Here is a 16,693-nt window from a genome sequence, read left to right as displayed (position 1 = left end):
TGCAAACAGGACAAATGAGAATAATTTGGTGCGTATACAGCCATAATTACGGGATAGGAGTTCTGCGTTAACAATTTTACTTTGTTAGATTCATTCAATTCAATTCAATTCTTTTTTGGCATAAAACATTGTAGGTATACATTCTTAGTCGAAATCTATGACATGCAATTCTTTGTTTACACAAATTCATTTATATAATAAGTAAAAAATTCATTTGATGATTTTTTACTTATTATATAAATGAATTTGTGTATTAATTTTACTGAATGGAACAATAAATTTATAATCATGGAATGTAAATTAAAAAATAACATATAAATTAAATTAGTACCCAAATGAATTAAATGTTATTATCTTAGATAATCTCTTACCTAATGATGATGAGTACACAATTTTTATCTATGCATTCTGAAATACAGAAACTTCTGTTGCAAAAGCAGCCTTATAGATAGACTGGTGTAGTTATACACGTAAACACTTTCTATGAAGACTGACTTCATTTACTCACGTATAATTGAACTTACGTATCAGAAGATGCAACAAGAGAAATCAAGTGTGCTGCAGTCCCAGGCAACGGAGCCATGCCCTACCTCGCCGCCTTACAACACAGAACTCGTACAGGTAAGTACTCATAGAAGCAGGTAATCTCAATAATTCTCTCGACAGGTATGTTTGGTAAGTCAATAGGTATGATATTCAGCGCACTTAAAACACCCCACATAAGGTTTGTTGAGCCAAATCCAACTATCTTATGTTCGTATTTTTGCTGAAAATAAATTACTGTTTAAAATAATATTTATAGATTTGACTCAAGATGCTTCTAGTGGCATTAACGTTTATCTTTAGGGTGTGCGAGGAAGCGTGGCTAGAAATAAAAAATCCTTGCTAAATTTCGATGAATTTTAGACCGCGGTGCTTTTGAAACTCTCTTACCTTTGTTTAAGGTTGTAATTATACTTATTTATCGCCAAAATGGTGATAGCCCAGTGGTAAGGTCTTCGGATTCATTGTCAGGGGGGGCGAGTTTGAATTCCAGCACGCACCTCTAACCTTTCAAAGGTGAAGACTATTATCACTCTCTTCAACGGTGAAGGAAAACATCGTGAGGAAACCTGCATGCCTAAGAGTAATCCGTAATATTCTTAAAAGGCGTGTGACCACCGATCCGCACTGGGCCAGCGTAGTGGGCTACGGCTTTAACCCTTCTCAAAGTGGGAGGAGACCCGTACCCTGTAGTGGGCCGATATGATGATGATCACCATCGCCGTACTATAACGCAAAAAGTATGTATGAACGCTTCATACACCCCTAAATTGGCTTATTTTAATCAATGTAAGTGAGATCTTGAGTTTAAGCCATTCTATTGGTCACACTCATTCATTCTCCAATCCACATTAAAACAGCGTCCGTTTCACCTCTATAACCTTCGTCCTCAATAAATACAAATTCAATGACGAGTATTAGGACTTTAACTAGATAAAGACAATAGTTTCGTTGCCACAAAAGTGCAAGAAGTACACAGTATTTGTGTGCGAAGGCGTCCTTATCCCTTAATAGGTTGATAGTGAAGACACGGATGTCTCGTTACGCATCCTCACACATCTCTTGTATCTCATACAATCACAATTGTGCCAGTGTCATTGTTCGCTTTTAATCGTTACAAGAGCTCGACCTCATGTACTCAAGTATAACTGAAATTATCTATCAGAAGATGCAACAAGACAAATCGAATGTACTGCACTCCCAGCCAACAGAGCCCTGCCCCACAACACCGCCATACCACGCCGAACTCGTACAGGTAAGCACTCATTTATACAGGTAAACCCAATAATCCCAATAATTTTCTCGAACTTTAAAGGTAAGTATTTTTTGTGAGTCACTGGATCCTAGGATACGGGCTTTCTAAATTCAAATTCTAGTATTCTCGGCACGCTTAAAAGTATTTCCAATTCCAATATAATGAAATCTTCGGGTACTTTTTGCATGATTAGAATTAAATAAATTACTATGTAAAATAATACGAATTCAATTTGACTCGAAACACGTTCTGTGAAGAGCATCCATGTACTCAAGTGTAACTAAACTTACCTATCAGAAGATGCAAGAAAAATCGAGTGTACTGCACTCCCAGCCAACAGAGCCGTGCCCTACGTCGCCGCCATACCACGCAGAACTCGTACAGGTAAGCACTCATTAAACAGGTAAACTAAATAATCAACTCTAATTTTACTGGTAAGTATTGTACTAACTTTATCGTTACAAAAGGCTTACTTGATTTTGTTTTTTATTTGATAAGTGATTTAAAAAAAGAATGTTGCAATCGGCTAAAATAGAAAACGAAATAGCTTTTTTTTTTTGGATTCTTTACGCATCCACAGCCAGAATTAACGGATGGATTTAATTTTCGGCATGACGTGCTATCCGAGGTACGGGGTAGAACAATTATTGGGTTTTTTTTTTTATAATGATCAGAAGGTCCACTCGATGGTAAGTGGAAAACATCATCTATAAACAGAGCCAGACTTCGCCAGGGCATGCATCTTGCCGCCCTGTGCCCATCAAACTGGGCAAATATAAAGAAATACCAGGGCATTGTTTGTAGCTTAGAAGTACCAGGGTATAATGCATGACTAAGAGATACTCTGGTACGTGATATGATCTGAAAAACTACCAGATTATCAAACAACAAAACCCCCCCCCAGCTTTGTCACAAAAAGCTCTACGGATAATATAAAGAAATACCAGGGCATTGTTTCTAGCTTAGAAGTACCAGGGTATAATGCATGACTAAGAGATACTCTGGTACGTGATATGATCTGAAAAACTACCAGATTATCAAATAACAAACCCCCCCCCCCCCCCCCAAGCATTATCAACCCCCCGGACGAACTCCGTCACAAATAGCTCTACCGCTATATATATGATTTAAGGAGTGCCAGAATAAACTGGGAAAATATAAAGAAATACCTCGGCACGACGACGGCCAGGATTCGACGACCTCTTTAAGTTCCGACTCAAAATCCCGGGTAATTTGGGAATTTATAATTTCTGAATATGCCCTGGTCAGGTCTGGCGGGAGGTTTTGGCCGTGGCTAGTTACCACCCTACCGACAAAGACGTGCCGCTAAGCGATTTAGTGTTCCGGTGCGATGTCGCGTAGAAACCGATTAGGGAATACTTCCCTAACAGGTTAGCCCGCTACCTAGTGAGATTGCAGTCAAGGGTTAACTTGTCATCGAATTAAAAAGTTCAAACCCGTCTTCCGCAGGAGCAAAAGTCCTCGACCCCTATATCGTCAGAGGTGGCAGCTATTACAGAGTCCGCAAGTGCCCCCGGAGGGCCTCGCCCGGCCTCCTCCGCCCGGAGGGACTCGGGAAGGGACTCGGCGACCTCCCGACGCAAACACGAAGTCGCTCAGGCCTTGGCGAACTATACCGCTACTAGGTACCCTTATGCCCGTTCCCACTAAAACTAGGAGTTTCCTTAATCGTACGCCTAGAGTTTTGATGATAATAAGCGTTTATTTCAGGCAGTTTGACGGCCGATTGGCGCAGTGGGCAGCGACTCTGCTTTCTGAGTCAAAGGCCGTGGGTTCGATTCCCACAGCTGGACAATATTTGTGTGATGAACATGAATGTTTTTCAGTGTCTGGCTCGATACTCGATAGGTTAGGCACCATCCTATAAAATAAGAAAAGACTTTACTTTATTATTAAGAGTCCAGTGGCGTGCAAAGAGGGTATGCAGACAAAATTAAATCAAGAAAATCTCCAGTACGAGTTATAAAAACTGTAGGGTAGGCGTTTTATAGTTTTTACAATAAATAATAATAATATAAATAAATATACTACGACAATACACACATCGCCATCTAGCCCCAAAGTAAGCGTAGCTTGTGTTACGGGTACTAAGATAACTGATGAATTTTTTTTATGAATAATATACATAAATACTTATAATATACAGATAAACACCCCAGACACTGAAAAACATTCATGTTCATCACACAAACATTTTCCAGTTGTGGGAATCGAACCCACGACCTTGGACTCAGAAAGCAGGGTCGCTGCGCACTGCGCCACTAGGCCGTCGAAATGCCGATCTTTAAGTTGTATATAACTCGTACTGGAGATTTTTTTTCATTTTATATCAGATGCACGCTCAATGCATAACCAGTGCATATAATTTTTATAATATATGAAATTTAAATTTGACCAACAAGAAAGTGATTTTGGAAATCCATCTATAAATGACAGAGTAATGCTCGAAAGTACATTAAAAAAAATACCAGAATCGATAAGCAACTCCTATTTGAAGGAAGCAAGAAAAACAGTCTATAATCCCATTCTACTAAAACAAGTCGCGAGTTAATGTACAGGTGGCGCCATCTAGTTAACGTTTTGCAAGCGAGTGAACGCAATCTTTATGTAATCTCTTTTGTTTAGCTCGGAGCAACTCTCCCTGGTGAAAGGACAGCTGCTGATTGTGCGGAAGAAAGCGGACAGCGGCTGGTGGGAGGGGGAACTACAGGCTAAGGGTCGGAACAGACAGAGCGGGTGGTTCCCCGCGAGCTATGTCAAGGTACCTTACCTTAACTAACCTTACCTTACCTTACCTTACCTTACCTTACCTTACCTTACCTTACCTTACCTTACCTTACCTTACCTCATCTTACCAATTTAACGTCACACTCAAAATTCTCTAATACTTAATTTGGGAGCATTGTATACAGATGAATTCCAAATTCCACCTTACGCCATACAATATTGTAAAAAAAAAAACGGTTGTCTGTAAAGTCGGCTTACTGACGATAGTCGAACGTGACAACGTCGCAAGAAAATACTGCTAGAATGGTTGCATTTTTCAAAAGAAAATTTTAATTTTATTTGTTTGATAGATATTATCGTTGCTATAAACAATGGACACCACATTCACTTTTCACTGCACTTCATCCTTGCCGAAAACATGTAAATGTATTATTGTATAGAAGCTGTCCACGCGGACGCATCGCTCACTCAAGTAGGAGTGAGTTAGATGTCGAACGCGGAGGCCGACTGTGCCTCTTTGTCGCTCGTTCCGCGCTCTCGCTTGCACTTCAAGCCTTGAATGGAACGCCTCCGAGCGAGGTAACGCCGTATACGTCAGGTTTTTTCGTGCGTGCAGCCGGCTCCAGCGGCTCCATTATAAGACGTTGTCACGTAAAAAAACATTTATTTCAAGTAGGCCCAGTTTATAAGCACTTTTAAAAAGTCAAGTCTGTCCGTTTGTAGTGACTCTACCACCGGTTCGGAAGCGCCATACAATATTGTAAAAAAAACACTTATTTCAAGTAGGCCTAGTTTATAAACACTTTAAAACGTCAAGTCGGTCGGTTTAACTCTACCACCGGAAGAGCCGGCAATCTTTACATGTATTCAAGATTCAACTTTCGGGGGGTACAGTTCGAATCCCAGCGCGCACCTCTAACTTTTCTGAGTTATGTGCGTTTTAATCAATTAAAATATCTCTTGCTTCAACGGTGAAGGGAAACATCGTGAGGAAACCTGCATAAATTAATTAATGTGAACTAATTTTATTGTATCGCTGTCGGAAGTAGCTTATATGAAGCGGTGATAGCGAATTGGGTGGGAGCTCGACTTCACTTTCGGGAGGCCGAATTCGAATCCCGGCACACACCTTTAACTTTTCTGAGTTATGTGCGTTTCAATCAATTAAAATATCTCTTGCTTCAACGGTGAAGGAACGGTAAGAGTTCTACATAATGTTCTCAAAGGTGTGTGGAGTCCACCAATCCGCACTGGGCCAGCGTGGTGGGCCTTAAACCCTTCTCATTGTGGGAGGAGGCCCCTGCCCTGTAGTGGGCCACCGGTAATGATGATTGACATTAATTTATTTTATGTAAAAAAAAAATTTTTTTTGACAGTTATTACAGTCATCCGGTCGAACGTCTGGAAGGACTACGCCTGTGATGTCAAAAATGGACACTGTACCTACTGAGACTGTCATCGATAAGGTACTGTTTTTTTTTTTTTTTTATGAGCGAGAAAATTCCTGACGCATCCACTCCACTAAAAACTCTGTTTATCCCTCGGTGGACGTATAAGTGAGAGTACGGGATTCACTTGCATACTCACTGCACTCTCGCCAATGTTTTGACCTCCCACGCACGGGGGGCCCTCCTCCAGGGAGGCGCGCACTTAACGGTAGCCCGCCTTCTCAGACCTGCCATTAGTTGGGTGACCAAGTTACCCTTAAAAAATAGGATATCATGTAATTGAGGTCTTAGCATCATATTTAAAAAGGTCGTCCACGTCATAAAAACAATTTTGAATAAGCCAATGTTTCTGATTTCGCTTAAATACCGTTTCTTTCATTCCATCTGTAATATACTTTGGGATTTTGTTGTAAATTTTGTATAGACCTAAAATTTTCAATTTATATTGTGGTAGTATTACCCTGTGTCGGTGACGTAATAGAACAGTGACTGCATTATTGGTTTGTTCTGGGGTTTTGTATAAATAAAGTAATTGGGCAAAGTTAACATTTTATTCTTGAGAGAATGCGTTGCAAATGCATTTATTTATATAGTAACCAGCACTCAGAAGTTTAAACTTTTTACTGTTGTGTGTACTCAACCTGTATGTTTGTTTGTCAGGTGATAGCTCTTTACCCGTACACGGCGCAGAACGCGGACGAGTTGAGCTTCGAAAAGGACGACATAATCGCAGTCACCGATCGCTCGCAAGACCCCGCGTGGTGGCAAGGTAACAAATTGTTACCTTTTTTTTACGCCACAATGATAAATCTGACTAAGTCAAGCAGATTGTCTGACAATATTTTTGAAGAAAGAGTAAATGAAATGAAAATACACTTTATTGTACACCCAAAAGAAATTAAATTATAAACAAAAACAACACAATAAAACACAGGTACAATGGGCGGCCTTATCGCTAAAAAGCGATCTCTGCCAGGCAACCCAATCAAGGAAAGGAAAAAAAACAAAAAAACACAGACTTAAGGGTTAGGTTGTACACAAGAGCAGAGCAGTTAACAAATTAAAAAGAAATATATATATCAATTACTATATCATACAAAGTACAGTGGCGTGCACTTCATACATGCACGAAAGCACTGCATACCCTAAAATTGAAATATAGCCCGGATTTTTGCCATTTTGTGCAATTTCCCTGCTGTATGCATACCCTGGTAAGAAACCCAGTGCACGCCACTGACAAAGTACAAGCCAACAACACAGAGAAAAGTGACTCCGAAGCAAAAAAAAAAAAAAAAAGGACAAGAATCATAAAGCTGTAAATACCTCCTAATTGAAAGAAGCAAACACATATTTGATTTTCACACAATTATTCCTTGTTTTATTTTTATTCATTAATCGAATAACGAATAAAATTATTTATTCGTCATTCGAAAATGGTAACAATAATATGTGTAGTATGAGAGACTGTTCAGGCTTTTCTCTTCTTGAATAACTTTAGCGCTCGGAGGGTATTAATGCAGCGTTTTCCACCCGCATTTTTAATAAAGAAGGCCTATTTTCCAAACCTAATAAGTGATATGAAAACAGTTTGTTACATTTTAGTTTAGATACAAAACCACAGAGTGAAAACAATTATTTTGATAGAACGAAAAACATAAACATGCGTCACATGTCTGTCTGTTCAGTTGACCATACAATTTACGATAGATACACATCGAAAACAGTTATTTTGATACATTTTAAAATATCTACCAATTTCTCCGCGTAATACCTTCATTACTTGTGATGTTGACACGTATGCCGTTACGGCAGATGGCATAACGCCTTATTGTGCCGTCATGCCCCCTTTACGCCAGTAATCTCGACTCCTCTGCGTTGATTTTTCACATCTGCCTGACGTCCGATATTGCTTCGTTATTTCTGATGTTGAGACGTATGCCGTCACGGTGAAACGGCATGACGCTCTTCTATGCCGTCATCCCCCCTGTAAGCCGCCGCTCTCGACTCCCTTGTGTGTTGGTGTTTCACATCTGCCTGGCGTCCGGTAACTCTTCGGTAATTCTGATGTTGTCACACATGCCGTCACGGTAAAACGGTGTGGCGTTCTTTTATGCCATCACGCCCTCTGTAAGACGCCGCTCTCGACTCCCTTGTATGTTGGTGTTTTACATCTGCCTGGCGTCTGGTATCCTTTCGCTAATTCTGATTTTAACGCGTATGCCGTCACGGTAAATTGGCATGACGCTCTTTTATGCCGTCATGCCTCTCTTACGCCACTAATCGCGACTCCCCTGTGTTGATGTTTCACATCTGCCTGGCGTGCGATAATCCCTTCATTACTTAAGAATTCGACACGTATGCCGTCACGGCATGACGTTATCGTATGCCGTCATGCTTCCTGTTAGCCACCGCTTTCGACTTCCTTGTGTGTTTATGTTTAACATCTGCCTAACGTCCGGTATCACTTTGTTACTTCTGTAAGCTTATAAAAAGATTTTCTCGCAATCGAGGAGTCGTTTTCAAGTATCGAAATAAATGAATATCAGATTAAAATCTTATTCCTACAGTATTAAAGCTCCAAGTGGTCTACACATTTTTCAAGCAGAAATTCTTAAATTAAAAATTGGAAGTACAGAATTTTTTACTCAAATATGAGTGGTTATAAGGCCGATTTTACTTTGACGGTATTGAGATTAATAAACGACGTATAGCGTCACGGTAAACGACATAACGCTTTCTTATGCCGTCGTGCCCCTTATTAGCCACCGTTACGGACTCGCTTGCGTGGCGATGACCAGCTAAGGCTTTTTTTTTTTCAATATTCTTATAAATAATAATTAATATTTGTATAGAGTTTAATATGTGGAAACGACGTATGCCGTCACGGTAAACGACATAACGCTATCTTATGCCGTCATGCCCTCCTCTATGCTAGCGCTCACGTCTCTTGCTTGATGATGTCCAGTGACGGTCTGCTTTGTATATTATTCTAATTTTTTTTTTCTTTTTTTTTTTCAGGCGAGCTTCGTGGAATGACAGGACTATTCCCGAGCAACTACGTCACTAAGTTAGTCAACTAAATAACATATTTAGTTCCACTAAACTAAACTCATTATCGAATACAATAATATGATCGTTCTAATTCATATAGAATTTGCTCATATAGGATCAAAGTAGATGTCATTTATTGAAGAAATACTAAAGAAAAAAAAATGTTTAAAAAAAACAAGTCCGTAGTTTCCTGTAAAAAGGCTTTTATTTTGACTTTGTTATTATGTATAAAAAAAGTTAAATCTGCTGTTAATTTTTTGTTAAATTAAAGATCCCTCGAGACTGTCAAACTTTTATGGCTACAAACGAGATAATTATGTCGACCATTTTCTAGTTTCAATGAGATAAGACAAGATGTAACACCTCAAATTCCATGTCCTATTGGAGAACAAGTTTGGTTTTCGCCAAGCCAAATTGACCGTCTCGGAGACACTTGAGAGAAATAAATAAAAGTGAAATGGTACATCCATTACATTTAAAACTATTATAGACACTTAAAACTATTTCTTCATAAATAAATTTTTATTTTAAATATATTTAAAATTTATAGTAAATAAATAATCACAATATCATTCTATAGTATCGTAGGAATACTCGCTAGGTATCACTTTGTGTTTTGTTGTATATATACTTTCTATTAATTTATTGTTTTATCGATTATTTACTAACATTTTAAAATTCGACATTCCATTATATTTATTTTTAAAATAATTTATAAAAAGAATGAATTTTACAATTTTTGCTAACTGTCAAAAGCGGTTTACTATGTTTTTATAATCTGTACCTACCGATATATTTTTTTTTTAATTACTGACTTGGTTGTCAAGACTTTTGATATTCTTTTTGAGTACAAAATGTTGCCAGCGTACTTTAGAAGATGTTATTATTGCCAGTTAATTGTTTTAGCTTTAATATTGTATCCAGTTATATTAATCATGTAAAATGTAGTTTTAGCAAATAAATACGATTGAATTGAGTGTTGCAATTTTATTTTTTAACCCGGACGCATTTTTTTTTTTTTTTTGTATTAAAAGCCATATTCCTATCCTTGGCAGCACGGCTTTGTCCGTAGGGTAACTCATCATCATTCCAACCAATTGACGTCCACTGCTGGACATAGGTCTTTTGTAGGGAGTTCCACAATACTCGGTCCTCGGCCGTTTGCCTTCAGCGGCTCCCAGCGACTCGCCTGATGTCATCTGTCCACCGCGTTGGGCGCCGACCGACGCTGCGTTTACCGGTGCGGGGTCGCCATTCCGCCTTAAGACCCCAACTTCCATCGGTTCTCCGAGCTATGTGCCCTGCCCATTGCCATTTCAGCTTCGCGACTCGCTGAGCTATGTCGGTAACTCTAGTTCTTCTACGGATCTCCTCATTTCTGATCACGTAGAGATACTCCTAACATAGCTCTCTCCATCGCCCGCTGAGTGACTCTGAGCCTTCTTATGAGGTCCATAGTTAGCGACCATGTCTCAGTTCCGTAACTGGTAACACACACTGTTCGAAGACTTTAGTCTTCAGGTACTGAGGGATTTTGGACGAGAACATTTCACGAAGTTTCCCGAACGCTGCACATCCGAGTTGGATTCGGCGGTTCACCTCTTTCTCGAAATTGGAACTACCTAACTGGATCGTGTGTCCTAGGTATATGTACTCGTCTACAATTTCGAGTGCAGAACTCCCAACAATTACTGGATGGAGCGGAACATGAGCGCGACATAATTTGGTTTTGGACGGTAACTAGCTACGGTAGATAGATTTTTTTTTAGAAAATTAGAAGTAAGAATAAACTTACAGTGCAATGTTCTAGGTTACATTAAATTCTTAATTCGTTCAAAGGAAATAGCATACAATTCCACAATAAACTATCCATTGACATCTTGGAGATGTCTCTTAAAAAGTTTTTTTTTTTTTTTTTTTATTCTTATTGATTAAAGGGCTTTTATTTTACAAAAATATGTCAGCCCTATCGTAACTTATTCTATTCTTGTACAACTTATAAATAACTACTTCTATAAAAATCATATATCATTTTGGCTTCCCCAGAAGTTGGGGAAGACAAGATGGTATGAAACACACCTATATCACTAAGGTTTAATTTTAAATCCCTTATTAATGTCCTTCTACCTTGACCATTACGGGCACATTCGATCAACAAATGGTGTACATCTTCCACTACCCCACATACATCACAATTTGGAGAATCCGATTTCCGCATTAAAAATGAAAATTTATTGGATGGAACGTGCCCAGAACGCAACCTATGCGCTATCTTGATCATAGACCTATTTAACTTACCAACTTCGAACCAAGGCTTTCGAGGAGGCTGACTCTGTATGGTTCGATACCAAATTCCCTTTTCTTTAGAACGTCTATCAAAATATTCTTTCCACATATCATAAATTTTACTTTTATATTTCACGGTTACCTCTGCGTAGTTTGGCATTACAAAAACCTCACTTCCCTCCAAACATGCAGTTTTTGCTAACAGGTCAGCCTTCTCGTTTCCTCTTAAACCTATATGCGATGGTATCCATTGCAGTCTCAGTTCGACAAAACTTTCCAAAACGTTATTAATCCTTGCCAAAATGGCATATGCTACCGGAACACCTCTGAGCCCAGAGGCGCACCGAGCTAAATGCTGCAAGGCACTTTTACTGTCAGTAAATATCACAACCTTTTTGTATCTCGATGCTTCCACATATGCCAAAGCCTCTGAGATTGCAAATAATTCCACAGACATAATACAAACATTTGAAGTTATTTTAAATAAAATGTTATTAGAGCCGGAGTCATGAAACGCTGCTCCCGAAATTTCGTCTGATTTAGAACCATCCGTATATAATATATGATAATCACCATATTTGCTATTCAATTCCTGTACAATACAATTTCTTAACGAATTTATTTCATAAAACCTTTTAGCCTGTTTAATACTATCCAAGTCTGTACTTATGACATTATTAATGTCAATATTTGTGACCCAAGTATTCAATGTGAACATTTGCAGAGGACTACATGAATGTAACTTCTCATGCTTAATTTCATTATAAATTATAGGCACTAATGGAGTCTTTCTTCTCCGCCAGTACCTACTATTTTGACAGAGTGTATAACAGTTATTTAACAGTTCAATAGTCGTATTTTTAGAAAAGCTTAGAGTTCTAAAGCAGTACTTAGTTGCTAAATAATATCTTCTCAGATACAGCGGCGGTAGGCATAACTCCGACTCCATTACATGAATGGGTGTGGTCTTAATAAAACCCCCAATTATTCGCAATGCCTGGTTTTGTATTCTGTCTAACTTTTGTATGTGACTTTTTGCACTATTGTCATATAAAAAACACCCGTGGTCAAGTCTACTACGGAGCAAAGATATATAAAGTTTTCTTAAATGCTTCGGGTGGACCCCCCAAGACGGACCAGTTAAAATTTTTAGTAAATTCAAAATTTTCATTGTTTTTTGACTTAACTCATTAATATGTTTGCTCCACAATAACGACCGATCCAACCATATACCTAAGTACTTAACATTACAAGTGGAAGCAATTGCCTTGTTATTAACATGAAGTCTAACCGAGTCATTACGCTGTCGTTTACTGAATATACAAAAACTTGTTTTACTAACTGATATCTCCAACCCTAATTCTTCCAAAACTGACTTAAATATATCTAATGAGTCTTGAACTTTATAAGTGCTTTCTCTAAGACTATTGCCTTGTGAATAAACTACAAAATCATCGGCGTACTGACAAATGAATGCATTTTGAATCAATTTACTAACTTCACATGTTGTTATATTAAATAGGAGAGGAGATATTGGATCTCCCTGTGCCAAACCTTTATTCGTCCATCTAACCATTTCCGAACTATTATGCGTATTTTTAAATATGAGGTGCCTTTCACTCAAAAACTGCCATAAATAATTACATATTTTACTTCCTATGTTAAGATTATCCAATAAACACACCATTTTATGTATAAAAACATTATTGTACGCATTTTCAACATCAAGAAAACAGGCTAAGGTTGGCTTATTTTCTGAGAAACCTATTTGTATCTGCGTAATTAACTTAATCAAACAATCTAGGCTGGATTGCGCTCTTCTGAAACCATTGGTGCTTTCCGCCAAAATTTTATTTTTTTCTATAAACCACTCTATTCTTCGGGCGAGCATAATATGGAAAATTTTGCACAAACATGATATAAGCGAAATAGGTCTAAATTTATTCGAGTTTCCCGCTTTAGGGATAGCAACCACCTGTATTCTACGCCACTGGCTAGGAATATAACCTGTCCGGAAGATGAAATTATACACTTTAAGTAAATATTCTTTAGCACATACAGGAAGATTATAAATCATAGAATATGTAACCCCATCGTCCCCTGGTGCAGTGTCCTTCTTTTTTAAACAGTTTATTAGTTCCTGCATACTAAAATTGTTTTCAAGGCATTGATTATTAGATAAAAATATAGGCTGTGGTAAATTAACAGAGTCAGGCGCCAGACTACAAAGAAGTTCCTCACACTGTTCCTCCGATGCATAGCTTCGATTATTTGGAATGCCCTTGATCCAACGCATTTTACGCAACATATCTGAAGATGTTGTTGTCTGATCAATTGTGTCACAAAAGTTTTCCCAGGACTTTGACTTAGCCTCACATGCTTTACGCTGTACCTCTAATATTTTAGACTCCAGTAGCTGTAAGTTATGGGGTGTAGGATTACGTCGCAAATTCTTTAAAGCAAGTCGTCTTTGTGCTATGAGTTTGGATAAACTGGGATTCCAATAGTGTTTTGGCACAAATTTTTGACTAGGGTTGGTACAAATTTTATATTTAGGTATATTTATATCGGCCGCATTATTTATAATATCTAAAAACAAATCATACATACTCTGTATATCATTCTGGGATCTACTAATTAAGGATTCAGCTATACACTTTCTATAACAATCCCAGTTTGCTAATTTGAAATTTCTTTTGGATGTTAACTGCAATTTATCCTTATATACTAACAAACATTTAATTACTACGTGATCGCTACCCAAATTATCATTACTTACCCCCCAATTACAATTTATGGCAATATCGGTAGTGGCAAACGTAATATCTGGAGAAGTTTCTTGTAAAGTACTATTTACTAGTTTAACTCTAGTTGCATCACCATTATTTAGTGAAATAAAGTTATTTTCAATGGAAGACTCAAACAAATAAATACCCCGAGTATCGCTTTTATAGGACCAGTTAGTGTGGTGGCCGTTAAAATCCCCTGCTACCAAAGATGACTTAGAAAATGTGGAAAATACGTCATCCCAATCATTCTTTGTTGTATAAACAGATGATGGACAGTAAATTGATACAATATTCTTTAAAAGTTTACAGTTAAATATCTTAACATGAATACTTTCTATGCCTGCATTACTAAAACTTGTATGACACACTTGAGCTTTAATTGACCTGTGAACAATAATTGCCACACCCCCGTATGCATCCAATCGATCCTTTCTAAAAATATTATAACCATTAAAACTAATATTGGAATCCGGCTCGAGCCACGTTTCACTTACCAATGCAATATGAATTCGTTCCCTGTTTAACAAAATTTCGAATGGTAACCTTTTCGGCCTCAGACTTTGGGAGTTCCATTGGACTATTCTTAAATTAAAGTGCTTATCCATTAAAAATATACTTTAAAATATTTTGCAAAAAACCTTCCCCCACTAATTTAATTAACACCGATGACAACTCTTCCCACACAATTTTCATAACATTTTTGATTTTTTCTTCAAAAGAAATGTCTGCTAAAAAAACCGCCTTCAATTTCAGCCAGCATCGCTTAAAAGAAAAGGCAGTAGACTCTCTCTTTCGTTTGCCCATCTCCTCCTCCTGACTATTCTCCTGCTCCGATTGGGTTTCTTCACTATCCAACGTCCACTCTTTACTCATTTGCCGTCTCTTCTTTTTCTTTTTACGTCTTGTAGGTCCAGGAACAGTCATTTCTTGTATCCTTTCAGTATCAAATTCACTTTTGGCATCATTAGCTTCTTTATTAGCTTTCCCCCTATAAATTTGACTTACTAGAATATCCCTGTATGATAACTTATGAGTTGTGATGTCTGCTGTTTGGCTCTTGGCTGTAGTTTCATAATAGTTCTTCTGAACCTGATTTTGATCCTTCTCTTTTTCCAAATAATACTCTAGTGCTTTTCGGTATGTCACTCCTTCTTCACTCATAACATGACGAATTTCCTTTTCTTTTTTAAATACTGGACAAGATTTATCCAAGGATATATGTGGTCCTTTACAATTAACACATCTAAATGATTTTGTTTCACAATTAACATGATTTTCCCCACATTTAGGACAAATTATCTTCCTTGTAGGGCATGCCCGCATTAAATGTCCAAAATGCCAGCATCTGGAACATTGGGTTACTGGAAATATGAACCGTTCCACTTTGAGCCTGCAACCATAAGCATAGACATAGCTAGGTAATGTAGAACTTCTAAAACTAAGTCGCACAGTTTCACTATCTATCCATTTTCCGTCTTCTGTTAGCCTCTTTAATCTTTTTACAGAAACGATCTCACAGTCACAAACAAATATTTTCTGTAATTCTTCGTCATTAACTTCTAGCTCAACCTGCTTTACTATGCCGTAAGCTAAATTAATTTCATGCGTAAATTGACATCTGTATCCCAAATCGACCAGTTTAGGACAGTTTAATAGGATATCTGCATCATTTTTCGATGCGAATGTCACTATTACTTTGTAGGGGCTTTTATATTTAACTTTCAATATGCTAGGTATACTTAGTGATCGAAGGAACTTCGCAAGGCTAATCTGTTTAGGTAATATCTCCAAAGATGTTATAGAAATTTCATACAAATTCTCGCTTACATTTATTTGTGTACTACTACGAGCGAGGCGTTTTCGTCTTCTCTCCACCGTCGTAAAGCCCTCATCACCGTCTACATCATCCTTTCCGCTATCACTCCTACCTCGCTTGTCCGGTCTCATTAATATAGGTGAGTCTATTCTTTCCGCGTTCTCATTAAATTGTTGCTCATTTAATATATTAATGTTTATACCGTCACTTTCACTCATGTCACTACCGCCAATAATTGCGTCTCCCTTACTTTTCTCACTCATTTTATTTTATTTTCGAATGCGGGTAGTTATATAAAAATATCACCACCGAGGAATAGAACGCGCGCTCGCTACCGCGCACTGCACGCAACTGTTAAAAAGTTTAAAGTTTGTATTAAACTAAGCTTATAGAAAAGTCCTATTATAGTATAAAGGACTACGTAATCGATAAAAAAGCTTGGGTGTGAATTATCGCTCTAACCAGGTTGTTCTTCCAATAATTTTAAATGTCATTGTGAGATGGTGATAATAAAAAAAAAACACCCGGCTAAATTTTTTGTGGGCTTCTTAGACCAGGACGCGTTGGGAACCCTCGTAGCTTTAGTTTTAAGTTTACGAATGTGGTTAACGCCATCATCTCACTACCGTGTACAGGTACTTGTCATGTAATGTACGCTTCAAAAATGCCACCTATATATACTTGAATATTTTCTAATGACAATGTGAGATGGTGATAACAAAAAGAACACCCGGCTAAGTTTGTTGTGGGCTTCTTC

General features: G+C 37.9%; 2 protein-coding genes across 11 annotated transcripts in view; one reads left to right on the top strand and one right to left on the bottom strand.

Moving 5' to 3' along the window:
* Positions 1-9,540, top strand: part of LOC120635658 (intersectin-2) — a 46,877-nt gene extending 37,337 nt beyond the window's left edge. For 4 of the 10 annotated variants that reach the window (XM_039906730.1, XM_039906729.1, XM_039906731.1 and 1 more), the window contains 8 exons: positions 532-621; positions 1,709-1,798; positions 2,096-2,182; positions 3,269-3,444; positions 4,445-4,580; positions 5,923-6,012; positions 6,655-6,763; positions 9,013-9,540. In XM_039906730.1, coding sequence (XP_039762664.1) covers positions 532-621; positions 1,709-1,798; positions 2,096-2,182; positions 3,269-3,444; positions 4,445-4,580; positions 5,923-6,012; positions 6,655-6,763; positions 9,013-9,074 — 840 coding nt within the window. In that variant the 3' untranslated portion in view covers positions 9,075-9,540. The remainder of the gene's footprint in view (positions 1-531; positions 622-1,708; positions 1,799-2,095; positions 2,183-3,268; positions 3,445-4,444; positions 4,581-5,922; positions 6,013-6,654; positions 6,764-9,012) is intronic. The other 6 variants (XM_039906736.1, XM_039906735.1, XM_039906734.1 and 3 more) reach the window with 4 other exon arrangements.
* Positions 9,541-14,717: 5,177 nt separating this feature from the next.
* LOC120635524 lies at positions 14,718-16,199 on the bottom strand. The gene has a single exon (XM_039906543.1). The coding sequence runs from the start codon at positions 16,197-16,199 to the stop codon at positions 14,718-14,720; it is 1,482 nt and encodes a 493-aa protein (XP_039762477.1).
* Positions 16,200-16,693: the final 494 nt, after the last annotated feature.

This window comes from Pararge aegeria, chromosome 27, assembly GCF_905163445.1.
Source record: "Pararge aegeria chromosome 27, ilParAegt1.1, whole genome shotgun sequence".
NCBI classification, from domain to species: Eukaryota; Metazoa; Arthropoda; class Insecta; order Lepidoptera; family Nymphalidae; genus Pararge; species Pararge aegeria.
This window is presented reverse-complemented; position numbering and strand designations above follow the sequence as displayed.